The sequence below is a fragment of the Batrachochytrium dendrobatidis genome, assembly GCF_000203795.2.
Source record: "Batrachochytrium dendrobatidis JAM81 unplaced genomic scaffold BATDEscaffold_20, whole genome shotgun sequence".
NCBI lineage: Eukaryota > Fungi > Chytridiomycota > Chytridiomycetes > Rhizophydiales > Batrachochytrium > Batrachochytrium dendrobatidis.
In genome coordinates, this window is record NW_006281118.1 from 70538 (window position 1) to 98164 (window position 27627).

At 39.0% G+C, this 27627-nt stretch overlaps 9 protein-coding genes across 9 annotated transcripts; 5 read left to right on the forward strand and 4 right to left on the reverse strand.

Moving 5' to 3' along the window:
• Nucleotides 1–576: 576 nt before the first annotated feature.
• BATDEDRAFT_92839 (uncharacterized protein) lies at nucleotides 577–4108 on the reverse strand (the record flags this gene model as incomplete). Its single annotated transcript, XM_006683054.1, has 2 exons — nucleotides 577–3805; nucleotides 4029–4108. The coding sequence occupies 2 exons, from the start codon at nucleotides 4106–4108 to the stop codon at nucleotides 577–579; spliced, it is 3309 nt and encodes a 1102-aa protein (XP_006683117.1).
• A 3465-nt stretch (nucleotides 4109–7573) lies between these two features.
• On the reverse strand, nucleotides 7574–7986 carry BATDEDRAFT_6301 (uncharacterized protein; the record flags this gene model as incomplete). The annotated part of the gene is made up of 2 exons (XM_006682970.1): nucleotides 7574–7795; nucleotides 7855–7986. Coding segments are annotated over 2 exons (354 nt in total), but the record flags the coding sequence as incomplete, so codon positions are not given.
• A 1174-nt stretch (nucleotides 7987–9160) lies between these two features.
• Nucleotides 9161–9766, forward strand: BATDEDRAFT_92855 (uncharacterized protein; the record flags this gene model as incomplete). The annotated part of the gene is made up of 2 exons (XM_006683031.1): nucleotides 9161–9598; nucleotides 9662–9766. The coding sequence occupies 2 exons, from the start codon at nucleotides 9161–9163 to the stop codon at nucleotides 9764–9766; spliced, it is 543 nt and encodes a 180-aa protein (XP_006683094.1).
• Nucleotides 9767–10067: 301 nt separating this feature from the next.
• Nucleotides 10068–11052, forward strand: BATDEDRAFT_92856 (uncharacterized protein; the record flags this gene model as incomplete). Its single annotated transcript, XM_006683032.1, has 2 exons — nucleotides 10068–10623; nucleotides 10724–11052. 2 exons carry the CDS (start codon nucleotides 10068–10070, stop codon nucleotides 11050–11052), a joined length of 885 nt encoding a protein of 294 aa, XP_006683095.1.
• Nucleotides 11053–11167: 115 nt separating this feature from the next.
• On the reverse strand, nucleotides 11168–12532 carry BATDEDRAFT_92838 (uncharacterized protein; the record flags this gene model as incomplete). Its single annotated transcript, XM_006683055.1, has 4 exons — nucleotides 11168–11328; nucleotides 11424–11801; nucleotides 11866–12003; nucleotides 12208–12532. 4 exons carry the CDS (start codon nucleotides 12530–12532, stop codon nucleotides 11168–11170), a joined length of 1002 nt encoding a protein of 333 aa, XP_006683118.1.
• A 191-nt stretch (nucleotides 12533–12723) lies between these two features.
• On the reverse strand, nucleotides 12724–14075 carry BATDEDRAFT_28632 (mRNA-processing endoribonuclease; the record flags this gene model as incomplete). Its single annotated transcript, XM_006682989.1, has 4 exons — nucleotides 12724–13544; nucleotides 13615–13696; nucleotides 13781–13957; nucleotides 14013–14075. 4 exons carry the CDS (start codon nucleotides 14073–14075, stop codon nucleotides 12724–12726), a joined length of 1143 nt encoding a protein of 380 aa, XP_006683052.1.
• Nucleotides 14076–14294: 219 nt separating this feature from the next.
• BATDEDRAFT_92857 (uncharacterized protein) lies at nucleotides 14295–23906 on the forward strand (the record flags this gene model as incomplete). Its single annotated transcript, XM_006683033.1, has 31 exons — nucleotides 14295–14384; nucleotides 14477–14603; nucleotides 14686–14884; nucleotides 14951–15071; nucleotides 15147–15252; nucleotides 15314–15891; nucleotides 15989–16093; nucleotides 16173–16488; nucleotides 16575–16695; nucleotides 16777–17080; nucleotides 17136–17196; nucleotides 17282–17431; nucleotides 17528–17548; nucleotides 17617–17706; nucleotides 17748–18296; nucleotides 18388–19821; nucleotides 19901–20038; nucleotides 20412–20555; nucleotides 20646–20704; nucleotides 20805–20984; nucleotides 21132–21537; nucleotides 21610–21692; nucleotides 21818–21853; nucleotides 21942–22034; nucleotides 22146–22249; nucleotides 22319–22454; nucleotides 22572–22667; nucleotides 22755–22881; nucleotides 22987–23189; nucleotides 23297–23565; nucleotides 23699–23906. 31 exons carry the CDS (start codon nucleotides 14295–14297, stop codon nucleotides 23904–23906), a joined length of 6654 nt encoding a protein of 2217 aa, XP_006683096.1.
• A 139-nt stretch (nucleotides 23907–24045) lies between these two features.
• On the forward strand, nucleotides 24046–24832 carry BATDEDRAFT_92858 (uncharacterized protein; the record flags this gene model as incomplete). The annotated part of the gene is made up of 2 exons (XM_006683034.1): nucleotides 24046–24224; nucleotides 24517–24832. 2 exons carry the CDS (start codon nucleotides 24046–24048, stop codon nucleotides 24830–24832), a joined length of 495 nt encoding a protein of 164 aa, XP_006683097.1.
• Nucleotides 24833–25593: 761 nt separating this feature from the next.
• Nucleotides 25594–27204, forward strand: BATDEDRAFT_92859 (uncharacterized protein; the record flags this gene model as incomplete). Its single annotated transcript, XM_006683035.1, has 1 exon — nucleotides 25594–27204. One exon carries the CDS (start codon nucleotides 25594–25596, stop codon nucleotides 27202–27204), a length of 1611 nt encoding a protein of 536 aa, XP_006683098.1.
• Between the last annotated feature and the right edge of the window lie 423 nt (nucleotides 27205–27627).

Here is a 27627-nt window from a genome sequence, read left to right on the forward strand (position 1 = left end):
TCTATTGTATTGTATTTTAACCACTCTGATATACATAATAACTAATAAGATGTGTGAGTGCATTATTAAAGAATTAAAGATAGTTGAGAAAAAGACGTGTGAAAATAAAATAGTTTAATTAGCTTCAGAGTAAATTTAATTCAAAAGTCCAACTGCTTAGTCGTTCTAACCGATTACCAACAGATCCAAGATTGCAAAACTATTTCTGTGCAGGTATGATTAAATAATAACATATACGGATAGCAACTTTCTTGACGTATAGGACGGATGGCCGAGCGGTCTAAGGCGCCACGTTAAGGCCGTGGTCTCTCCGGAGGCGTGGGTTCGAATCCCACTTCGTTCACTTTTTACTTTTTGTACTGATATTTGTCTAAATTCCATTTTACCTTGTATGCATTCATTTACTTTATACTTGAACTCAACTTTTCATCCAGTTCAAGTTGCAAGCATGAGCGTATTCTACAAGATATTTATTTTTCATAAACAGTCTAGACAATTTATTTCTTTTGATTTGTATGATCAAACATTTCAACAATAACACGCTCAAGGTTTGGAATGATACATATGCCATGATAGTTATACGACAATTCCGCCAATAAAATCAACAAGACGAGATGCATATCGACCAGGTTCTTCGACACTGTTTTCCGGCATGGTGGTCAAAGTAGTAACAGCCGGGAATGTAATATGTCGATTTTGAAACATGGGTATAGTCTCTTCGTTTAAAGCAGCCGGCCGTGAGGATAAAGTGTGATCATCAATGGATTGTGATGTCGAGTTTTTTTCTTCGATATGACCTGCATCATCACTTTCTGGTTGTTCAGGCACGTCTTTAAGTGAAATCGAATGCCGTTTTTTGGCTGGAAATGCAGCAAGGTGTTGTGTATCCAATTGGGGTGGACTGAGCGGAAACTCATGGTTTTTAATTTTTGTTGGTGATGTCAGTGCTTCATAATATCCAGTATTTGAAGACGACTTTCCTGGAACTGTGAGTGATCCTGGATTTACACTGGCATCAGTTTTACTTTTTAGGTAGGGCGACACATGTCGGCTCAACATGGTAGCACTACGAGATCGCGTATGACCAGATGATTTGTAGACTCTATCCAGTGGTGGAGCAAGGGATCCATTCTGTGAAGTGCCAGTCAATGGTGAAGGCGACGTGGGTGGTGTAGTCATGACATTTAATGACGGCCCTTTAAAGTTTCCTCCATTCATAGAGGACGATCCAGAAAACATTGATGTCAAGGCAGTTGGACCATGAATGATTTGGCTAGTCTGTTTTTTAAGATTACGCTCCACCCATTTGAAATAATTGTATTTTTGCAATGCATCAATAAGCCCAAAGTAATAGACTTCATCTTGCCCAACAGATCTCATACCTCCGTGGAAATCTGTATGTGTTATAGTGTTGCAATGAGTTTGCGGTGGCTTGCATGAATGCGTTGCATATGGGTATGGCTCATTCATGGATGTAAATGGCTGCTCATATTTTGAATGCACATGCTCATTAAATTTTTGACTCGGATGTTCATCATCATCATCTGTATCGCCAATAGAAATACTGCACTGACCAGATGGAGATGCAGACATGCTTGAAATTTCAGGTGAAGTGCCTCGAACTAAGTTTGCAATGGTTTGAAATGCTGAAAGATACGGTTGGGTTGGTTTGGATCCTGCTTTTGAACCATTCAATTGAGATACTGTACTGCTTAGTATTGAAACTGCAGGTGATATGGACATGCCTGCTGCCGCACTATTGGAATCGGAAAGAATAGGAACGCCCGTAGCACAGGCATGGGGGATAGGATCGTTTAAATAGACATGAACACCAATTAACAGACTATAATCCATAAATTCGTGTCGCTTCAATAATGCAGTGTCCTTGGTTAAACGATCCACAAGCCAGTCGCGACGCTCAGCCCCCAAATGAATCAGATTGACAATTCCTTCTCCAAGCAATCTACTGAAATCAAGTTCTTTGAATGTAATTTCCTTTGATTGCACCAATTTCTTTGAATGAACACCAGTGTTGGGATTTAAGCCATAATTTTGCTGGTCATGATGGATGGATTTTTCATGATTGAACAATTCCAACAGCTCATCACGTCTAAGAGTTTGACGTCCAACAGTTGATCCCTTGAAGTCGTATTTGAAATCAATAGGCAGCATTGTGTCAAACACGTTGGGCATCATCACAAACGTGCATTTTCCTTGTAGAGCCGTAGGAAGCAAAACAGTATTGCTTGAAATAGAGCCTATACTGCTTCGATCACTGTTGGTGGCATGATGTGTAGAGTTTGTATAGGATATGGTACTGGGTCGACGACTTGGTGGATCAAACGTATACATTCCTAGATACCGAGGAAGAAGTGTATCGGGATTATCAATAATAAATGAAACATAGCTTGGAAGAAACGCTTTCAGATTGTCGGCTTCTGAACCTCGAAGTGATTTGAACAAAAATCGGCCAGACTTGCTTCGTAGAAACACAGCATCTGACTTTCCTGTAGACGAACTCATAGAAAGTGGAGCAGTCAGATCCATTTCAAGCTCAGCAAGGGAATACCCAAAGTAGTCGCGAATAGCAGAAAACACCATTGGAGAGTGATCTGTGAATTTAACCTGTCCATAGTGTGGAATAGTCCATTCATGGGAACTGTCAAATGCATAGTGGTAGCGTTTGAGACCATCGATTTTTTGACGATCGCCTGTAAAAGGTCGATGTAGTGTAGATTTTGGTGCGCCGTGTCTACCAGGATCAAATGGTTTAAATCGGTGACTTCTAGAATATGCTTTGGGTGCAGATTTGATAGATCCTCGATCAATAGCCAATCTACGTCTGGAAGGCTGGATAGGAACAACTTTTAATGGTAAATGCGTTGGTGATAAAGCTGTAGGAGAGATTGGCTGGTTGGAGATGGTGTCCGTTGCAGCGTTGCAGAAAGTAAGCTGGTTGCTCGTGGCATTGAGAATAGGTGTGGCTGCTACAGATGTCAAAGGTGCCAGGTTGGATAGATTATCAGAAGATATTTTCCGATTGGAATGTTTTTGAGAACTCAATTTGGGGATACCGACCGAAAGAGAATTTAACCGATGCTTTCCAATAAGAATATGCTTACTGGGACTTTCACTATGAATAGGCGAGTTTAATGGGGTCTGAGGTGAAGATTCAACATTTTCTTCAAATAATACAGAAGCAACAGATGATGAATTGTGGGTGGTTTTATACGACGAAATAGTGCCATAGTTGTGAGAAGCTGCCATGGATGAAGAGATGGAAGTAAGTAGAGTTGGAGTTCGTGATGGCGAGATGCCTGCCTTTACCTTTCCATGATCGTTTGAGAGAGATCGGGTATGCGAGCAATTTGGGTGTGACTGAGATGGAATGAGTTGATGCTGTAAAGACTGCTTTTGCATCTGGACAGCAAGAGCCTCAATTGCCCCTGTAGAAAATAGGGCTGGCCAGGCTGAGGGCCAAGCTGGAAGGGTTTCGGGGTTGAAGGCTTGAATATGCAGCACAGAATACACGCATTGACGGAAGGCAGTGACAATAGGGTCTTCAGATATGGGTGGAGTGGGTGACGATGGATCGTCAGCATGTCGATGTTGATATGGATGAGCAGAATAAAAATATTTGTTGGGATCGGCAGAATGGTTGCGTGCACAGCACTGGTCTTCAGATTTGATATGAATGGCTGGATGCTGACATGCAGAGCATTGCAAAGGATGAATAGTGGCTGCGTGTGGGGTAACTTGCTCCAAGGGCTTGTACTCTTGCTCGGTAGTTAAACCCTGCAGCCACCTAAAGCAATTTAGATGGAATCAGAAATTTGAATGGTTAACAAGTGTCAAGGACAGCCATGTACAAGATCCTCATCAAAGAACTGCAAAGCAATCATGTATGCGTTGGAGTGTCTGAGCGTGTCCAATGACAGCAGATGCTGCACTGGAGTTAAATCGCTGATGGTGACTTTGCAATCCAATATGATGATCGATGGTCTGAAAACATACACAACAGTTCTTACCTGTAAAGCAAGAATGCAAGTGGAAGAGCTACAATACCCAGAACTAAACCCAGCAAAAACAGCGGAATGGATTCAAGCATAATCTTGTATAAATAGTTGTCAAGCTATTGATACAAATGGTATAAAGGCGATTCACTAGTAGCTCAGAAAAGTATAAATCACTGATAAATATACTTTATCAATGCTAATCCTCCCTGTTGCAATCAGGACGGCCTGGATGCAAAAGTTTAGCTGTAAATCTTGACAGCTGTTTGCATTCTATTTATAGCCGTATTCACGTAAAACATTTTTCTGTATTCATTTAAACCGTCATTTTGGTTGCGAATAAACAGTGCTCAACTGTGTGTTGTGTTTTCTTACTGAATATTCTCAGTTCTTTAGTGTTGGGATCGATTGGTACACAAACCCATTCTTTATTATACTCGAATCATTTTAGTAGAATTCAAGAATGTGTAATAATAAAGTTCCAATCCTCGCGCTGTTTATTAAATGGTTGATACATCATGTCTAACCAAACAGTTGTTTTGTGGAATAGAATGCTGTCTAGAATAACATGCGTGTATGGAAATGTTACATGCCATGGTTTAAAAGGTCTTGAAATATTACAACATTCACAACTCCTTTGATCAGTCAATAAACACACTGACCATCATATGAATCACACAATCTTGACATTGCTGATCAAAATGTTTGTACTTGACAAGGTCCACAAGTGCACTATTTCATGCGTAAAAGGACATGTTTTGAAGGCTAAAATCACCAGAAACTATTTTGAACAATGATTCGAAAGGACACACTGTTGTCCAGTAAGATTGACACCAGTCAAACATGAGATTGGCTGTTTATCATGTATTTGGTACCCTTATTTACTGTTCCATTTTACGTGAACACTGCTGTATATTTGACTGCCTGTCAACTTTTTGACTAAAGTTCAAGACAAAGGGGATGAAAGTATTATATTTCAAAAATCCAATTTTGGCATGTTGAAACCGTTCTGACAGCACCAATCAGGCTGTCGTTGCAGCCTTTTGGATACGAGAGTTTTCTGTTGGTAAATTGCACGATTGGTTAAATGAATAGACTAAATGAAACCCTTGCGCAGAGCATCAAGATGAGCGATTGCAGACAATTTCTCATTTTATTTTCATCCTTGTTCCCATTATCGATAGCTGCAAGCGTGAGTACTGTCCTGACACTACAGAGTATATTTTATTCAATAGAACCAATGCCAAGAAACTGCAAGTATTCATATGGTCTGCATATAGCCACATTGACCGCATTCTCATTCATGTTCTGTGTAGATTATTGCCATTACTGCTCTGTTCATATCCCAAACACTCGAGATTCCAGATCATCCCATAACTTGGGCTCAGCAGTAACGTATTGATTGTTGTAGCTATACCTAATTTGCAGTAGCTCTTTACTGATATGACTGTAACTGGATATAGCATCGATCAAATGTCAAGAGATATTACGAATTGATTCAGCTTGATCAGGCAGGCATCGTATCTCACATTCCAGCTCAGATTGGTACATTTTGTTATGCTTTGGCAGTTGATGAGCTATTGACTGATATTGCATGTGTAATGGTCATGCTTTAGATCCTGTTTGGGGTAAATACAAGAAACCCAAGCAGTTGCCAGATCATGGAAAGCTACCACCAAGCCTATTGCCACCGCCTGCTACATCTAATCTAACCCCAACGTATCAATGGGGAGATCAGCATGAATACATACACAAAGTGCAGTCCCGCTTATACAATTGACGTTTGATCAAAGCAACTGCATTCACGTCAATGAAGCATTATCTTGCAGTCGGGACCTTGGAACAAACAAGGATTGGATCTTCGTTGGTTTGGTAAACATTCAATCAACACAACAATCATAATTCAAACTGTGGTTTTGATCCGAAACTCGCTTGTTTTGGTAGTTGTACGATTGCCAGATATTGATTCAACTGGTATCAAAAACTCGTGTTCTAGTTCAATTGTTTCATGTCACAAGAAACTAGCAAACCAACACACCAAAAGATAACAATGTCCAGTCAATATGATGTGAACTATCAATCATTTCGCAAGACTAGCTGTTTATTATATATATTGTCCCCTTATTTAGTCTCATTTTACGTGAATACGGTTGTAAATATCAATATATTATTTGGTACAGTAATAAAATAGTCGATAGATTTTACTTTTTGCCAAGCAACATTGACCATATTGATGATCGTTTTGCTTGTTGGCTTTGATTTGATGCATGTGTATTGGATCCGTATCCTTGTACATTCGGTGTATACCCTTGAGTTGCACCTCCATATGAATATCCTGCAGAACCATGTCCACTAGCAGGTTTCTTTTTGCTTCCAAAGAACCGATTCCATCCACTCGATCGTTTACTAGAGTTGCTGTTGTATTCTGCGTGGTATTGGCTCTCCATATGTGATACAGATGCCCTCCGATCAAGTACAACCGCTGATGCAGGCATAGCCAAGGGTTGTATAGCTGCGTCACCGTGATCTCTACCGTCTCCAGTCACTGTCATGTCTGAAAGTAGGGCACCTTTGGTAGGTACAGGCATGGCTGATTTGGGTGTGGAGAGCGAATTGGCCAGTCCTCTATCATCATAGTTGAATACATCACTTTCAAGAAAGTCCAGATCGAGTTTGTGTATATTTGCATGTCGTTTGGATTTACTTGATATGTCTGCAAGTCGTTCGTTCTTGGGTGGTGGCAGGGGAGCAGATGTCACGCTAAGCTTGGATATGACTGTGGATCCTGACGATACTCTTGATGATACCAACGATGCTGATTTTTGTCGATACCCTCCATATGTTTTGCTGGATGCATAGGGCGCTTTAGGTAAATGTGCGGTTGAACCATTCAGGACAGTGTCTCCCTCGTCCTCAGTAATCGTGTCAAGCAGTGCTGTATTCAGCATCATTTGCTCTGACTCGATCAAAAGATCTGAAAGCGACAGAGCAGGAGATGATTTTGATTGGCCATCATCCAAAGAGCTGAGACTGCCTCCAATGGGTGACTTGATGTAGAGATGTCTTTGTAAATTTGCTGCTTGCTTGGGTATTTGAATGGCAGTGTTCTTGGTAAGATCAAACTGTGACTGGGTTGGAGTTGTTGATATCAATGTATTTGTCGTGGTAATGTCTGGTGCAGACGAAGCTGCTGTGGGTGTGATGTCGAGTTGGTCTACAAAAGTTGAATAGTTTAGTTTTACAATCAAGTCCTACAATAGTCCTACAATAGTCCAGGAATGGCAATAAAACATACCACTCATTGTAAAATCTGTGCCAGAATCAACATGATTTCGAAACGATGATTCTGATTTGCAAGCATCTTGGTTTCGAGACAATGCCAATTCATGTGCATTTTCATCAACGGGAGAATCTACAATCAAAGCCGTCGTGTACGACGCTTCGGAAGAGGTTGATGAAGCAAAAGACATGACAGATCGCATAGAATCTGCATCAGTATCACGGGCACGCGCAGTCAACGAGATACGTCCAATCTTGCGTGGGGTATGTGCAAGAATAGCTTGAAAGAACCCCATAACATTGTCGTCTAGCTTTGCACTACATTCGTAGTAGGCATCTGCATGAATAGAAGCAGCCAGTTGACGACCTTGTTCTGTCGTAACAGGAGCAAGTCCAAGATTTGCAAGACGAGAAATAACCGTTTCATCTGCTCGTAAATCACTCTTTGTTGCCAGCAACGAAAGAGGACAATCCGCACACAGAAATCGAACTTCAGGGACCCACTAAACAAAAACTTGGGGTGAATACAATAATAACAACCAGACACGAAAGATCGCTTTACCTTTTCCAATACTTGGTCAAAGGACTGATGAGAATCTACGGCGTAGCATACGACGACGTCTGTGGCACCTTCATACGAAAATGGACGCAATCTGTCAAAGGCAGAGGCACCTGCTGTGTCAATAATAGCAACATTCGGATAGTTGTCTAACGAATATCTGTCTTCAATCGTTGCAAGATGGTACTGAATGACATTCAATGGTCGTGTTAGCAATCGAAATTCATAATATTTTAAAAAATAAAAATCAGCAAAAAATGACAATCAGCATTGTCCACTACAGCCAAATAAGCATTTCAAGCCATCATTGATGGGCTGGAGTAGTGTTGTGGATTGCACTCGTACATCCAATAGGAACACAGCGCGATGCAAGCTGTCAAGAACAAGACACGGAAAAGTGAAACATTTCAATACCACAATATGTTGGTACAGAAAATGAACAATGGACTAGACCCAAAAATACGTGCACAGAAAAATGCTGGATTGCATCGTAACCATTTACAAGGTCCAGTCAGATGAATACAGTCACCCTATTAACCCTGAATGTCATTGCCCAACTACGCAGACAAATCATAGCATGATCAAGAATCATCCCTTATATAAAGTAGCTGTGATAGTTTAATTCAAGACTAAACGAAATTCCTTTTAAACAACCCTACTCCTGCAACCATGTGATTTTTGAAGCAGGTAGAGTCAAAATCATCTTGTATAGTGCGATTCCATTCAGTATAGGCTAGAAATGAGAATACAGACACTGGCCAACTGAGGGTTTGATTATACAAGCATGGCTGGATACAAAAAGCCTCCTTTCAGAATTTTCAAGGTAACACTTGAGCAGCTCAACAATGCAATCAGTAGTATAGCGATTCATGCTGGCTGAAAGGGTGTTGCAGTAGTGTACAGCAGAGCAAATCGTGGAGATTGTGCTGATAAATCCATTCAAGTATACATGAATGCAGTAATACTTACAGTTGGACATGGAAGTTGTCGTAGAACATTGATGATGGCGCTCTTGCCAACTTCTTCATCGCCAACAAAGACTATTCGTCTCTGGGTTTGCATGTGGTTCATGACCTGAACTAGTTCAGATACGGGCATTTTTAGATTGCAGTGATTGTATGTGTATATGTCAAAGTATGCGGTTGGTTGTAGTGTGTTGCAAGTAATAATCTGTCGAGTAACGGACAAGCGGGCGGAATTCGAAAGCTTTGGAAAGTTTTTTGGGCAGTTTTTGGCTATTTGGGCATATTTAAACATTTGTGTTTTGGCTAAATTCACGGTTGATTTTATCTTCATTTTCACCAACTCGATGATTCTGTCGATCCCGCAACTGATACTGCCTTTATCAACCACTACCAACAGTGAAGAACCCATTCATCATCCACAGCAGAATTCTCATCTTTGTTCAACTCCACAAGTACATGCGTATCTCTTTACCAATGTTATAGATACTCAGCAACTTCTCACTCATCTACGGCATGTTCCTCCAATTCTTCCAACTGCAGTCTACTTGGATGCATCCAAGATATTCTCCTTGTTTCAACTGTCATTGGCTGTCACAAAAACACACTTGAATAAATGTACCAACAAAATGCGGACCCATTCTGATCAGTCGGAAATCTTGCTTTCCTTGTCTGGCGATACATCTATATCACAGGCATTTAAGCAGTTTGGAATATCAAAACACACTTGCAATGTATTGGTTGTAGACTATTCTGGAAATGATCAAATAGAAAATCATAATCAGGTGCGTTGATTATCACTGTATTGGCATGTGTATATCTGGTTGAATACTGATCGTTTTGAACAGGAAATATTGCAAGACTTGACTCGACACATTCACGGGACTCACATTGCAGAATTTACGGATCTGGACAATATTCGAGACATGAAAGCTATTCGCAAGGTGGGTTGAATTCGTTTGGAGTGGAGTTCATTGGCTTGTCAAGATCGATCATGTATTCATTTAGCTTGATTGTGCAGATTTATTCCATTCCCACTGCGGTAGAAGACTTGCAAGAAATCGAATCGTTGATTGTAGGAACAATGGCACTACAAGGAAACACTAAATAAAATACTGTAATGTAAAATGACTATTGTTGGATGTGGTCATGCATGTGTGCTAGAAATGCTGATTTGGATTGAACATTGATTTTACCCAGTTGTTAACCCAGCAGTTGACCCATCAGATACAAACGTAAAACTTGATTGCTTTGATGCTCACTCAGTGCTCATTTCCTGACACTTTGACCGACAAGCCCAGTGACAGTATAAATAATACACTGGATACCCTCATCACATCAACCTTTTCGGACAGAATCCAACTCCTGCGTGAACTCGTTTCTGTTCATGCTGCAGCAACGTCATCCCAGCCCACTGCCTTATCTCATATCCTTTCTGACCTCTCACATCAAATATCCACTCTTGAATCTCAAGCAGCAGATCTTCAACAAGCTCTTGATACAGAAACTACCCTATTAGGTCATGGCAGATCCAATATCCTACCAAAATTGAAGCAGCAAGAGTCTGTGCTCATTCAAATGCTGGACAAGGTAAACGCTGGGGGTACACATGCCACTTCTACTGAGCATACTGCAGATGTGTCTGATACCTTGACATTCATGAAAGTGGCATCTGCAAGCGACACGAATGGAGAGCCAGATGCAGATCCAACAAGCCATGCCCCCAAAAAAGAAAAACCGTCTGCTAAACCTTGTAGATCCATCCGACTACTCACCGACGATGAATACAATCACATTCCTCAATATATTGGTACGTTTAGTTGGATATATTTCAACCCCAACTTGCTTGTGAAGAGTCATGGGTTACTGATATTCAATTGTTTTGTGGACATGTCGATTTAAACCATTAGTGGGTCGGATTACATTAGAAAAAATCAATCAGGCCATCACTGATCTCAATCTTCTTATAAGTGACAAGTACAAGATTTTTAAACTGCCTCAGCAGAAAATGTCTAAATTGCAGCGATCCATCTATTGGGAACACAAGCAGCTCGCGACTGCCGAGACAAAGTCTCGTGTGTTTGTTACAGAAAAGGATTTGAAGGATAAAAGTGGAGGGTGGACGGAGAGCGGATTCAAGTTTGATGCTGTGGGCAGAAACGTTGTTGCTATTCTGAGACATTTGGGGAGAATCAAGGAAGTGCGAGGTGGTGGTCATACACGAATCGTGTTGCAATAAAACGGTATAAAAGACTCGAGCATAACTTGAAGAAACTACATATTATCAGTATCATCTCTTGGTAACTACTGAGCAAGATTGAAAATAGATTGATTAGGCTCAAACTCATGCATATTTATTCATCGACAAAATTCAAATCGCTCTTGCGGTCTGGAGCATAAGTGTCTTTATGCGTGTTGTATAGTTCCTGAAGCCCTTCCATATAAAGCTTGTGGAATGTTTGTGTTTCTTCCAGAGTAGGATTGTCAATCTTTGGGCACTGAATCGGTTTTCCAACTAAATCATTGTTTTTAAAGATTGGCAAGTTTAAAAAATCATAAAAAACAGCTCAATAATTGGACGAGAACGAGTAGGACCAAAGCTGAACTTACCAACCGATACAATACGACGACGATAGGGTAGAATTCCCATGTTATAAGTAAAAATACCACGACCATGCAGGAGAGGAGGTGAGAAGCTTGCGATTTTTTGAAACCATTTCTGGTATTTTCGAATAAACGAGTCTTTTGGGGTTGAAACTTGATCCCATATATCGTTTTCACCAAAAGAAAAGACAGGCACAAGACATGCGCCAGCTCGAAGAGCTACTTTAACAAATCCAAATCGCTTTACGAGAACAAGATCGCATGTGCCTGGATGAGCATTAAGAGCTTCTGCAGCACCGCCAACCACAATCATGATGGCGTTTCCTTGACCTTGTTTAAGAACATAGTCGCATGATTCGCGACTTGCTGAGCAAATGCCAAGATCTATAAGATATGAAACCATTGGTAAACAAGGACAATTCATAGATACAAAGCAACAGAATCTTACGCAGAATGATTTCCCTAAAGAATGGCATTCTAAAATTGGCAGCGAGAGTCATGAGTCGCAGATCGATGCCTTTAAACTCTTGGGAGAAGTGAGTAGCTTCTGTAGCAAAGTTGGACCATGCGCCAAGCGAGATGATTCCTAACAGTCGATGAGATTTAAGAATGGAATTAGCTTGTTGCAGTGTGCAGTCAGCATTGCATAGTCAAACCCACAGCAGCACAAGGGGGTTCAGCATGCAATCTAAACCGCCGCAATATGCTTTGAAGCTCATTGCAGTATTAAGCATATTAGGGTGGGTTCCCAACTAGCAGATCCATGAAGAATATGAACCAACAAGCTCACCATGAGGATGGTACCCAAAGACATAGTTTTTTTTGGGGTCCAAATCCACAGTCTTGACGAGAGAAATAGGAAAGAAGTCAGCCAGCCATTTCCAAAGCGACAGTCTTCTCAACCACATAACCTTGCGACCTCCCTGTTGTGGAGTAGAGTCGAGCATGATGTATACGATATAACCAAGAGCAAAGGGCAAGAGTGGTGGAGTGATCAGCATGAAAATGAACAAGGCTAGACAGCATGGCAATAGAAGAAGCCAGAGAACAACAGCAGCAGTCTGTCGTCTGCGCGAGAAGGGAACATTCAATGGAGCCATTTGCATTCCTGACATGATGCAGTCAGATTACTAAAAATAAATAAGATTGAGATGCTGCTGTACATCCATGTAAAATAATAAATAAGGGAGTCGACAGTTTTATGATTCAAATTCTTATTCTAAACTCGACGATTACCAACAAGAATTGTATAAAACTATACTCGAACAGTACGAATGGTTTCTTGAATAATTCTTGTCATTGATGATCATGTCGAGTCCACAACAATAATCTTGATGTTCCAAATCAACTGTTTCATTCGCTCCATATCCTCGGTTAGTCCACACCATCTACAGCACTCTCTTGCAATCTGTTCCATGTCTTGTAAAAACACTGTCAGATCCCCTCGAGTCAGTAACAGCTTGTTCGTTCTTACACTACGTCGAATATCTTTTGCAGTTCGTTGATTGAGTCCTAATTGTTTGAATAGATTTCGATCCAGCACGGAACAAAATACTTGTTCCCACAACTTATCTATGAGTTGAATCACTTGTTCCATCTCCTTTGGGGGTGTGACTTGGGAAATGACTGCCCATTCATCTCCATATTTCTTATAAAGTATTACAGGGATGCATGCCATCATACACGCCATCCAATCCGTCTCTAACTGAGCTAATGCCAAGAGTGTTTTTTGCTCAGTGTGAATGAGTGCTGAAGATATAGACGCAGGAACCGGATAAGTTTTAAGATCTGCTACATGTGATGATACAACAATGGGTTCTGTTTCCATATCATCCATGTCCATCATTACATCTTCATCCATCATGTGTGTTTGATCCTGTTGCATGTGGTTTGAAGGTTCGATCGAGAATGCATGGAGATGAGTCGAGTGTATAGATGTGGTATGCTGTTGAATGGATGTTTGATTCAAAGATGAATGAGAGTTGTGATTTGAAAGATTAGTTTTAGACTGTTGCTTGTATTTCGATGCCTGATGCTGAATCTCGTTTACCAATGCTTGCGAGTTTCCTTTAAAATCAGAAATTGTAGGAATGCCATGTATCAATGCCTTGACACATAAATTCTTATCTACAGGATTTGATTGTAGTCAGTTTTATGGCTTTAATAAACTTGAATCAAACAAGTTCAAGACATTTACCATTGGACAACAAAACTACTTTGGATGCAGTTTCTGGAACGCATTGCAAGCAACATTGTAAGATAAGATCGTCATTGACAATCTAAACCATGAATAGACACGCAAGATTTACCAGTAGAAACTTTAATAACCTTGACCAAAGTCAGTATTCTGGCGTGAAACTTACATCAGAACCATACAAAGTCGAGACATTCGACTTGACTTGACCACGAACTTTATTGTTTGAAAAGTCAGAGAGAGAGTTGAATAAAAACTGAATAGCTTGTCTAGCACAATCACCAAGCGATAGTTTAATCCGTTCAAGCGCATCGTCATGTATTAAAGTGTCCTTGGAATGATTAAACTAAAACATTCTAGATTAAAACATGAATCCAGCACTGTAACACAACAAGACATACTTTGAGACCATCCAATTCTTGAACCACCACTTCAGGAATAAACAGAAACATGTCATCAGACATATGATTAACGGATTGTTTCAACAAGCTCAATTGAGATATAAGAAAGTTGGTATCGACCACCACAGCAGTGAATTCCAATTGAATTGTTGCAGTGTTTGAATGCAAGGATGAGCCAGACAAAGAGCGACAGTCCATTTATTGAATGGGTAAACTTGTTGAATTCATAAACTTGGATTTTATCGAGTTTCTCGAGTTTCTCGACTTGCATTCGTACCTCACATGTCGTTGGTGTTGGCATCGCTGTTTAGCTTGCCCATCTCGCATAAATCTAATTCATTTACTTTTAAAAACAAGGCAGGAACATGTGCAGTATTTTATTATGACAGATGGGTTGATTATTGGATTCTAACATCATTTGAACTTGATATTAAAATATTCAATCGGACATTCGCTCAACTCAGTCCGATTCTCTGTCATACACTCCCTTGGCAGTCGTTCGTACAGAATCCTTGTTTTGCTTGGCCATCGACTCTATTCTTTATCTTGTGTCCATCAATCATAAACAATTATCAGCTCAGGTCGAATTAGGTAATTTAATGAATTGTAATTCAGTCCTAATAACACTCTAAACTTTAAAAATTGCACTTGTCTGTTTCAACTGGATTTATAGATTGTAGGATTGACTGTCTTGGTGTGCATTCCTCTCGTCAGATCGCTGTTGTTGGAGATATTCTTGGTTCTATTCATTTTGTTCATCTTCTCTCGGGTCAGGTGTTTTATTCTCAGGCGTTGGTCAATCCCACTACGCTACAGCAATCCAATCTGGAAAATCAACATGTGTTTGCTTGTCTAGATCTGATATCTAACGAGTAAGTCTATTCGTTTAAATTGTTTCTATAATCGAGTTGACATCAACTGTATGTTTTTCAAATCAGAAATACAGATGAAGTGGTTGTTTCTTTGACATCTGGAACTCTCATGAGACTTTCTGGAATCGATTTTGCACTTGTTGAACAGTACTTGCTTGATGGCAACTTGGAAACTATTTCATCTACTGTAAGAGTTTTATTTCCTTGATGGTGGATGATTGGCGTTTACACATTAATTAAAATGTGGCATTTTTCATCTCAGATTCAACAACATGTCAAGGTGCAAACAATCAAGATTTCTGGAGAGTTGATGGATTCATTAAACTACGTTTTAGTGTCCAATCAGTTTATATACGCTTGTGGATCTGGTGCGTGCATTTATTTTGGAAAACCTCCTCAAACTCCAAATTACTGACTTGTTGTTGATAGGTTCTGCACCATTGACCATATGGACAAAACACCCTTCCATTCCAACAGCATGTATCGACTCTGTTAAACGTGTTTTAAATGGATCAACTCTGATTTTTGCTGAGCTCGAATCTACATCTGGATACATTGCTACACTGGATACTACTGACCAGCTAACTTTATTTGACTCAAAAGTTTGGGTTGCCATAGGTCGTACACGCATCTCCAACGTTGTAGATATGTATTTTACTATCAATCCACTTGAGGATATCAAAACTGTGCTTGTAGTCGTTTGTACTGATCAGCAGGAAACTCGGTTGATACTGCTTGATATACCTACACTTGACACAATTCAAAAATGCAATCTTCCATCAACTTCAAAGCTGGTTAGACCGAGTTGTTCTGGCCAAAAAGTTGATACTTTAGAGTTGATATATGTGAACTATCCCATTGATTTAACAAGCGATTATATCACACTGGATATTCAAATTGCTAAGCTTTCTCCTACAACATCACTTCAAAAGGTCAAGGAATTGATTTTTTCTGGCCAGCTTGACAAGGCAGAAGATATGGCACAGGCTAATCATTTGGATATTCAGGTATGTTGAAAAACTATAGCTGTTTTATTTGATAATATCAACATGAAACTTGTCAAATTTGGCAATTAATGTATTATGTTGATGCATTGCAATCTAGAGTCTATATAAACTACATATTGAATCACTATTGGCTGAAATGACAAGTGGATCTTCAAAAACAGATCTTGTTTCCGATGCTTTGTTGATTATGAATCATATCGAGGTATGGCGTCTGTTTTAATATATTGTGAGTTTGTATTTGGCCATTCATTGAATTCTGAAATGCGTTCTACTCCACATAGGATGATTTTTTTATTGTCAACCATTGTCTTGAAGCAAAAGCACGGTCACTTGATGATGTGCAGCATTTTATAGAGTTTTGTCGCAGCAGACTTGAAAAAAGTATGCTCAATTTAGAATCATCAGAAAAATTAAGCTCTCTTGCAGCTTATGTTGAGCAAATCACAAAGCGACTGGCGACATACATTTATTTGCACGAGTTTGATTTTGCTCAATGGATAGAATTTAAACAGCGGCCGATTTCTGAACTCATACGAGATGCAATTGCTGTAGGAGACTGCTCAAAAGCACTCACGATTTGGAACCGTCACAGTACTGGTATGCTTTTGTAGATATGATTCAAGTTTATTGCATTTACTTGTGAATTAATATCAAACTTGAATACCACATTCATCTTGATTTAGATCCAACGCTATGTGAAAGCATTGCTACAATTTTTCAAGATTTACCTGTAAACATGACTGTTTCAAACATAATTGTGCTGGTTCAAGAATTCGAAAGACATATTACTACTACAGCTGAACGGTATAGAATATTTAGTTTTGAACTAGATTTGAAAGTCTCTTATTTTGAAAACATTGCTTACTCGTTCATATTTTATTGTAGGAACCTTTTGAACCAATGGATAGTGGATCGGGCAAGACAGATTGAAGGTCAAACTGAACGTCCGCATGATGCATTAAAGTTTTTGATATCTCTTCAACAGCCGAATGCACAACTTCACCGGATCAAATACAGTACTACCGAGTGTTCACCGTGGAGATATGTCAAATCTATGCTTCATGACACTCAAAACAACTCTGATATCGAGCCTCATTCTAGTCTTCTTGAATTCCTTCAGCTACTTTCTAATTTAAAAGATCTTGCAAGTTTATGGGCAAGTACAGACATTAATTTATCATTTTGGAATGTATCTCGTGTTATTATTTTGACCAACACATGGCAATTTTAAATCTACAATATAGGATGATCACAACATGCCGATATCACTATCTGTTTATGAAAAAGAACAACCAATGAGCATCGGTAAGCTGTGTGCATTTTTGTTAATTTCATGCAACCTTGTTTTGTACACTCTTGAATGCAATTTAACCTTTGATTTCAAATACAGCCATGTCTTTGGTGGATCGTGTTGCCGCTCCTGAGCTGATCCCATCTGCTATTGAAAAGCACATCAAACCATATCTTGCACGCCACGATGATATCACAGTCAAGGTGTTTCTTTCAGAGTATTGCACCACACTTATGGACTCATCTATTGGTATAGTTTAATTTATATGCATAGTATTTTATCTTGGCTATGCAATATTTGCTTACACGAGTCATTTTATCATGCTTGAATTCAAATATATTATAGGTCAAGAACAGTCATTTCAAAGTATGCCAGTTTTGCATTTGTTTGAAACTGGTTGATTTCTGGGTAGCTAATGTATTTATTTTGATTAGCCTGGGAACCAAGAGTATTGGCAATTGTTCCATTAATAGGCGATTCGAGTATTGAAAACGATATTATTTTGGAAATCATGCGACGTACAGGTATTCCATGGAGTGCTGACCTTGATATACATATTAAAAAGGCGAGTATTTATCTCGGATTGTGAAACTGGCATATCCGCTATCAGACGACATAGTTTATCATCCATTGAACCATCTAACATATTGTTTGGTAATACAGAGACTCAAGGACACCATGGTTCACAATCATCGCGATATTGTAGAGCAATTTCGACTGATCCAACTAAAGAGAATGATGCTCAAATATGATATTACTGTATTTAATATTGCCAATATGAGTTTAGCCAAACGTCTTTTAAGACATATCTGCAAGCAAACTGATCAGATCTCTGCTGTGGGCGATGCACTGCAAGTAGTCAAGGCATATCACAATCTTACAAAAATGGATGCATATTTAATGAGAGCGCGATTCCTTGTTGCTGAAAACTTATTTGAAAGATGCGAGCTATTGTTATCTGTTGGAAGCGAAACTGCGGACACTGAAATCACACAAGACAAGGAGGCGCTTGATGATGAAAGTGATCAGCGACTTTCGTCGGCTGACCGAGCTTCACTTGTGACTCAATTACTTGGCTGGATTTTGATCAAGCTAGACTATGCCATATCCCAACGTATGTAATGTGTTTGATTTATTCGAGTTGAAAGATAAACTTATTGACTTTGATTTTCTACTATTGCTTTTGATTCATGTCGATATTATAGAAAATGAATCGACTTTTACTACCATGCTGCAGGCTGGTATAATGATACACGGTATATTGACGCAACATCATATTTTTATCCATGACTTGCCCAGTGGCTTTGATTTTCGACGTGCTCAAAACCTCTATCGTGACTATAAACAAATGATCCACCCAAAATGCATCATGGATCCTTTATTTGTTCAAACACTTCTTCAAGAGCATATTCAATTACAGTCATTTACGGACGGATCAGCTGCATTTGTAGATATCTATACATATGCCGATGCTCTTGGGATTGATCGTCACGACACGCTTTGCCGATTGGCCATTCTTTTGACACAAGCCGATCAATTAGACCTTGCAATGCTTCTATGCAACGAACTCAACGATATTTATCCTGGCTCAAAAACTGCTACGACATTTGCGACATGTTGTAAACTTATTCTGAACAACAATTACTTGCTGCAGTTTGATAAAGGGTCGGAGCATATTTTTAAACTGGCAAAACTGCTGGTTCAATTGGGACGTTTGGCTATAGCAAACAGTGATTCATCTGATTTGTCCAAGCACTTGGATTTGTTTAAAGATTTGGACTTGCTGTATCATATTGTTTTGCAGGGAGATATGGGTGCCTATCGTGCCTCACTGACCAAACGACGCCGAATCGGACCAACGGATGGTTTGGAGCAGTCAACTAGCAATTATTCTAGAGGGAGTGGCTCTAGATCCGATTATGAATCAAACCATGCCAGAATTATACCCGTTGCACATGATCCAGTACCATATCAAGACGAACGGTTTGGTTCAAGAATTTTTCATTCGTTCTATCATGAAACAGGACTTGTTTTGAATGCTCAAACAGCTCTTGAGCACGCAGTCATATTTGTTCAATCCACTATTTCAATGAACGAAGCACTTGCACGAGAAATCAACGATCCTTTTGCCGATCATGTCGAGATGGTTGGAAAAGGGAAGCGCGCGAATGATCAAATTCCTGATCGACAGCTTGCTCACACGCACGGTCACCAACTGGTAGATATTTGTCTACAGCATCGGCAATATCAACTTGCAATTCGATTATCCCAACGTCTTATTGAGCTTTCTTACTCTCCACTTTCACAATCCATGGCATCATCAAATCAAGCTACTACTGCAGCAGCAGAATATATACTCCAAACGGAACACGCTCTCAAAAATCTAGCAACCCAAATGCTTAGTGCCAAAGTCATTGATAAACACTATACTTTGGCTTGCTTGCTCAGTCTGCCAACCAAAATTGCATTTGACTCGTTCAAAAGTGGAATGGCGACCACAGGGAAAGATTTTGGACGATTAGAAAGAGTAGCTAAAGTGGGTGCCATGGCTGGATTAGTATGGTCTCAGCATGATTTCCAAGCAAATTGTCAACGATTGGCTGTGCATGCTGGATGGTGGCAAGAATTGCAGGTATTGGGTAAGCGTTTTGTTTTGATGGGCAAATAGATATTGTAAAATGGTTATTTTTGAAAACTGTATTAACACAAGTCATGCAGAAATCCCGTTTGATCAAGCAAAATACCAAGCAAGTGTCAATGGTGATTATCAGCGAGAGCTGATACCACATATTTTGCAGAAAACTGATGGGGATCTTGAAACAACACTTGCATTTTCTCAATACTACCACATTGAAGGTTAGTTTTATCCATTTGTCATGCCTAGTACTGTTGGTAAAGTTGAATACATTGGCTGACATTTACAACCCATTTGATAGATGATTTTGTATACTTTCAACTCGTGAAACAGCAATTATACCATTTGACTGATACATTTGAATGCGCTGCTGGTGATACTCCTAAACATCATGTTTGCATTGCCAGTATCATGACTGACATTTCCAACAAAGAGAAATTCATTCAATTGCTTATCAATGAATGTCTGTATCAGATCTCTGCTTACAACTATGAAGGCAAGTGCTACACATTCATAAATTTTATTTTTCAAATTGCTGGTGTGTATCAAATAGCTTGGTAACCACTCTCCAATTGACTTTGATGTATACTCTAGACATTCGATTTATTAACGAGCAGATATTGAGAATCGATGCAAATCAAGGACAGGCGAAAAATGCCATACTTGTGCTAGATATTCTCAAATCCTATACGCGAATTGTTCCGCCTACTTTTGACGAGCTACTTTCCTGCTACAATGGTAGGAATACTGAATATTTTAGGATTATTATATTTAAAATGACAAAAATTGGAAAGGCTATGTTGACACTGGTTTTAATATTCTATTTAGCAACTACTTTGTCAACTTCCAGATCCACAGTACCTCCAGATATTTCAATTCTCAAAAAGGTACGATTTTGCTGTTTGAGTATAATCTGACTCGAAACTGTGTGATTTTTAAATTGACTATTGACTTTTGTGTTGATTTTTAATCATGCATCATATATAGAAATTTTCCAGTAGCTACAAGCGACTTCCATTTCATATGCTTATCAAGGATCCATGGACTGTTCTTGCACCTGAGATTTGCGACGTGTCGCTTGCACGATTAGTTCCAGTGTGTTATGTTTTAGATCTTGATCCAGATAAACTTCATCTCACGCTCATTTCAAGCAAGATTGCGCTGTTGGTAAGAAGTCATTGAAATCATTTCCAACTGTCGTTGTTCAATTTTAAAGCGGCTAATGTGTCAAATGGCTACCTGTTGTGGGCACATATATTCCTGTACACACTTATTGATACAATACATGCAATATATATGTTGATTACTTTGTAGAAATCACTTTCTTCTAGTGACCAAGACACGGTATCTGTATTAGGAATCAAGTGTGCCGATTTCCGATCTCTTGTAAGCAAAATTAGAGACAGCGAACAAGCCGTCACTACAGCTGTTCTTGTGGGTGGAAGCTATCCATGTGGCACAGATCGAATTGCAATGTATAAGCTTGCCATACATTTGGCTGAGCGATGGTTGCTTGCAACAAAATCTGATTCTTCTGCCGAGGAAACTACCAACAAAGTAGAAGTGACGATTGCTCGACTCAAAAAAATGGCAGTGCAAGCTGAGACCGAAGTCCAATTGAGAACAAATAAGCTTACCGAATTTCTATCCATGGCACACTCGCCACTTGATCTCTGTGTTGCGTTGTATAAACATGGAGCTACAATGTCTGCTGCTCCTAGTAAGTTGATACAAACATGTCTATACAAGAATACGACTAATGACTTGTATTTTTATTTTGCATACTTGATAGAATGTGATATCCATGACGTGATTGAAAAAATTGCCAAACGATCCTTGCTTAAATTGGATGATATTCAAATGCTTGTTTTAATGGTAATTTGTTTGTAATCAAGTCATCTATATGTGTGCATATTGCTATTTAATCTACAAAAATCGTGACATGTCAAGATCTAACGTGCTTTATTTTTAAACACAATATATTGTATTCAATCGACTAGCGTTTGGTCAAGTTGGAAGTGCCTGAAGAAGATAAAGTATGTTTTTAAAGCTTCAATATCTGTATTCATGTTTATAATTGAATCCAAGCTAGTCATCAGTTCTAAACATATGTGCATGATATAGGAACAGGAGCAAGATTTACAAAACCAAATACACTATTTATTTGAGCGCAACAGTCAACTTGGGTCTCAGTTGTTACTTCGTTTGGCATATCAGGTATACTAAAATCATGGCATGATTTAATACACTTGTTGAAACTCCCGTCTGTGTTATCTATAATGAGTTTTAATCATTCCAACCCATTTTAACGCCATCTAAACGGTATAGTCTAGTACTAAAGTAGACACGTGGATGCGAGTGCGAGCATTATCGGCTTTAATACGACTAACCAAACAGTCAGATATGGAAGAAATGTCCAAAAAGGGAGTATGGTAAGCCGCTTTACTCTAACATGTAAAGTATGGTGCTAAACTAAACCGTTGTGCTTTGTAACATGTTAGGCATTACATGCAAATGACCATGTATCTCAAGGAATTTCAAGATCTGAATATTGTGCAATCACTTCAAGATTTTGATCAATGCAATAAGGGTGCGTTTGTGCAATCTCTTTGGCTTAGTCATCGAAACAGCGTCAAAGTATGTCGTCTCAAACCTGCCCAGTTTAATTGCGCTGCCAATGTTTTTTGTATTTATAATTTTGATTCGTGGTTTCATACTAATTTTTAAAAATTATATCTGTGGTGTACTACTTAGGGTCTTCGACTCATTTGCAAAATATGTATCGATTACATGATTATGGACGGAGAACTACTTTACAATGTTTTTTTGCAATTAGAGCAACACCAGGACGTAAGTGGATCATGGTGGTAATATTTATAGTTGTCTATGTAATATCTATAATTCACTGAGCTTTTATTGTTGTAACTATTCGACTAGCATGCGTTTGTGTTGAATATGCTAGAGACACTTGTGCAAATCCCTTCGATTGCCATTCTGGGGTGGGTGAGAGGGCTTTGGGTAAACACATGGCAAATATCCATAAGCAATTGGTTTTTAAACCTCGGTAAGAAAATCACACCTAAAATGATTCCACACATTGCTCATATACAGCAATCTATCTTGCCGGCCTGTAAAATTATTTTACTAACTTTATGGTTGCTCATATTAGCTGATGCAAATCGAGCGAAAATTCTCGAGTTTCAAAATCTCTTGTCATTGTATATCAAGTCACCTTATAGTTCTTTGTGTCACCTTGAGCAACTGATTGGTGATCTATTACAAACGGCCTTTAGTTTGGAATCCAGGTTTTTTGCCATCATTCTTCTTGGACATCTTCCTACTTCGTTTGATAGTAGGGACAAAACCATTCGGGTATGCATGTTTAACACTGCAGCCATAATTTGCTGTTTTTGTCTGTTGATGAACATCAAAACAACCAAATGATTCATTGTTAACAGTTTGATTGTAAATGGTATTAGAATGTGATGTCAGGATTGGATGGCTCGAATCTTATCAGTCTTTTAGATACGCTGAATCTGGTACCAAATGGAACTGTTTATCCAAATCTAGACACAACAACATTGGTGTATGCTCAAAAAACAGTAATTCCTCAAATCATGCATGTTTTAAACTCTCGACACTTGTTTGTATTACTGGCCGCGTCGCAACACCTTGAATCGTTTGTCAAGTATGTTGTGCAGACAGATCAAGTTACTGCACTGCTACTGGCGTCGATAAAGAGTGGAAGGTAAGAAACCAGCACAATGCATGTTAGTCTATATGAAGCTGAACTAAAGTCGGGATGATTTTAAAGATTGCAGTCATGCATGGTAAAATATCACGTATAATCGCTAATAGCATACATGATGTATTTGTTGTAGAGAAATGGATGCATTCAAAGTTCTTGACATGTACTGTGCATTTCATGGGTTACATCACCAGGTGGATAGCATTGCAGAGCGGGATAACACAACAAGGGAGATTGCAATGCTGCACTGTTATGCTGAGACGCATGCAGATGAGCTTGGTGATGATGCGGAATGGATGATACAGCAAATGGATAACAAAATGGATAGCGAAACAGAATAATAAATCTGAAATAGTAAAATATCAATTTAACATTTTACAGTCTGATGCCATCAGAATGATTTCAAACATGCTGAAATTGGCTTGAAATCCAAATAAATATTATGCGTTCTCATTCGATTTGTCTTTAGCTCACCACTTCATGTCACAACAGACTCTTGATGAATTCCAGCGTGGTAAACGACCTGAGAAGTCGTTGCATGCGTCTCTGCTGTTTCCTGAAATAGCTCGTAAACTATCGGACAACCCCACTCTTTTAGGAAACTTGTCTGGTCTCTTTATTGTCACTGTTCTCAAGCGAGGAGAGAAAAAGGACGATTGGTGGGTTAAGCTCATGTTGAAATAGACTTTAGTATTGACATCCTGGTGGTTGAGCCTGATTCGATGTTATTGTCGTTGTTATATGAACCAATCCTACCAAGAATATATGCCTTACTACATGGGTCTATTTTTAAACTTGTGCAACTTTGAATGTTCATGCAGCTTCAATCTCTCTCATCTATACTGTCGTATCTGGTCATCTCTTGTCTTGTTATGCTTCCTATTGGCTTTCCATTTGCGTATAATCTGCTGTATTGCAACTTACTTTTTAATATGCATGATTCTCTAATAGGTACCTACTGTTCCGTGGTCAAGATGCTAAACCTCTGATTTCTCAAACTCGTCCGAGTCTTCCACAGCTCAAGGGAAATGAAAAGCCTCTTCCAATGGTAGCTGTAGAGATCGAGGATCGAGACATCTACAAGTTCATTACAGGAGGCATGCACGGTCTCAAAGCTCTGACTCAAAACCGAGTCAAGATTGCTGGCGATCTATTGCTCGCTCAGCAGCTCGAAGAAGTGTTTTATAAAACAGGTGGTGTGGATCAAGTGAGAGCATTTATGGAAAAGGCTGCATCCAGGGATGCCAACACTCGATCAAAGCTGTAACGAGTTGTTGAATTATAAATGAACCTTTTGAATAATACTTGGTTTATAAACTATTTGATGGTTTGGTTTAAATCTATCCATCAGATCATGTCTAACTACAACCGTATTCACGTAAAATGAGACTAAATAAGGGGACAATATATATAATAAACAGCTAGTCTTGCGAAATGATTGATAGTTCACATCATATTGACTGGACATTGTTATCTTTTGGTGTGTTGGTTTGCTAGTTTCTTGTGACAAACAATTGAACTAGAACACGAGTTTTTGATACCAGTTGAATCAATATCTGGCAATCGTACAACTACCAAAACAAGCGAGTTTCGGATCAAAACCACAGTTTGAATTATGATCGTTGTGTTGATTGAATGTTTACCAAACCAACGAAGATCCAATCCTTGTTTGTTCCAAGGTCCCGACTGCAAGATAATGCTTCATTGACGTGAATGCAGACTCTAAATGGATTACAAAAATTAAATTATTTTTTCCGTCAAGCTATAACTCCATCAGGTACGAATACTTGAAGCCTTGTTGCAGTATTGTTAATAAACTAATATGGCTTAATGTATTGAAAACTTACAATTGTACTGTTTTTATTGACCATGCCTTAGATGCTTGTTTGTAAATGTCACAATCTTGTATCCAGCATTTTACACAAAACAAACTTGATGGAAAGAACTTCCATTCCATCACTTGTGGTATTCATATACACAAGATTTCGCACCTATTCCAACAATAATCAACAAACATACCATACTCGAATGGATACAATCAGTACTCTGCTGCAAAACATTAAACATGATGACAACTATAAAAGCACCCAGGTCATCAACTCTGCAAAACCTGGTCCAGATCCTTCTGATCGTAGTAAACATCTCGCTCATGGAATTCGATCTAGTAATTACTCACTTTCGAGTAATGTATATTTACAAAATCAGTCCAATAATCTTATTCAGTCATTGACAAATGCTATTTCGAAACATCACCATTCAGCCGCATACAGCATCTACACTGATTTGGTAAAGCACACTCCTGATTTGCTAACCAATATACCCATCAGAGCATACTTTGACTTGATCAAAATTACACTGACTGGCGATGTTCAAAGTTTGTCAGGATATACAACCACACAGCGATCGCAACAAGCACTGTCAGTTCATGAGCACATGTCTTTGATAGTCAATCCTAAACAACCAGATATACTGTTTTACGCAGGATTGATTTGTATCTATGCCAAAAACAATGATATTCCAGCCATCGAAACAACTCTGGCACAAGTACACCGATCCAAGCTTGACTTTAATACAGCTGATATTTTACCAATGTTGATTCGCGCTTATCTATTATCTGGCCAACCTTTGCGAAGCTTGGAGTATTTTAAGCGGTATTGCATAATAGACGCAACTGCTAAACCTTTCAATCATCTCATAAAATCATATTCGCTTTTAAATGACGAACAAGGAATTCAGGATACTCTTGATAGTATGCGCAAACAAGAGATCTTGAAGGACTCGACGACCTACCACATTCTTGCAATGCATTACTATAAAAAAAAGGATTTTCAAGCTATAGGAAAATACATTAACGAATCTGAAGCGCATTCATCAGCATCAAAGCATCGTACTGGCTGGGATTCTATGTCAAAACTGAAACTTCGGTTTGCAGTCACATCTCAAAACTGGTACAAGGCGTTGCAGATTATTAAAAAAGCCGAAATCTTTAGCACTTGCATTCCAAAAGAACTGGAAGGTGATATCATCACTGCGTATGCATTTGGAATCCAAAACGACGTTGGATTGTTGCTAAGCACGTATTGTTCTAGTATCTCAACTGCTGGTCCACTTCAATCAAACATAGATTCAATTGTAGCACATCGACTTGGATCTGCTACCAATAGTAAGGTTTTGAAATCTCTCTATAGTGCGGCCAACGAATGTAAAACTCCAATCGTTCATGTATTGACTGGTATTGCAAATGGGTACATTGAGCAAGATGATATTGTGTCTGCCAACCTAATCATGAATGAGATTTCCGCTCGTGAGCATCAAATTCCTATCGTTTTGCAACGTAAATTAGCATGGAAGCATCTTATCATCTGCGATACTGACGGTATATTTGATTGGCTGGATAAATTTGAGCAATCCCAAGAGATATTTGATTACTCATTTTGGTATAATGTAATGAAATGGACTCTCCAAACCCAATCTGCTGAAACAGTCGATAAAGTCGCTTCCCGCATTCAAAAATACATTAATGAGGATACTAGTTCGATTGTAAATTCTATACGCCATCGACTTGTTATTTCTGGTATAAATCCTCTGCCACAAACTACTACTTTGAATCATGATTTAGACCTCATAAATGAAAAATAATACAGTTGATTTTAAAATTTACAAGCGCATGTACATCAATAGTTATAATTGAATTCAACCAGAATTGTCGTATTACTGTGGTGTCGAGTTTAAATCTATAGCGTGATTTGAATCCCGAGTATTGCAAAACCCATGCATTACACATTTGCGCATCTCATGGCATGTTAACCCACAATTAGTATACATATTCGTGTAAACATCATACCGCCTATCTGGTTTATATATACACTAAAAGTTTAATTCAAAATTGTATATGCTAATCCAAAACACGCAACACATGACAAATCAGGTCTATAACCAGTTGTCATGCCATTTCGATCAGCTAGTATACAGTTGGATGTCAAGCATACAGTTATATTGATCATAATACAACTGTATTCACGTAAAATGAAACACTCATCAGTGTCAAAATACATGTTGCAC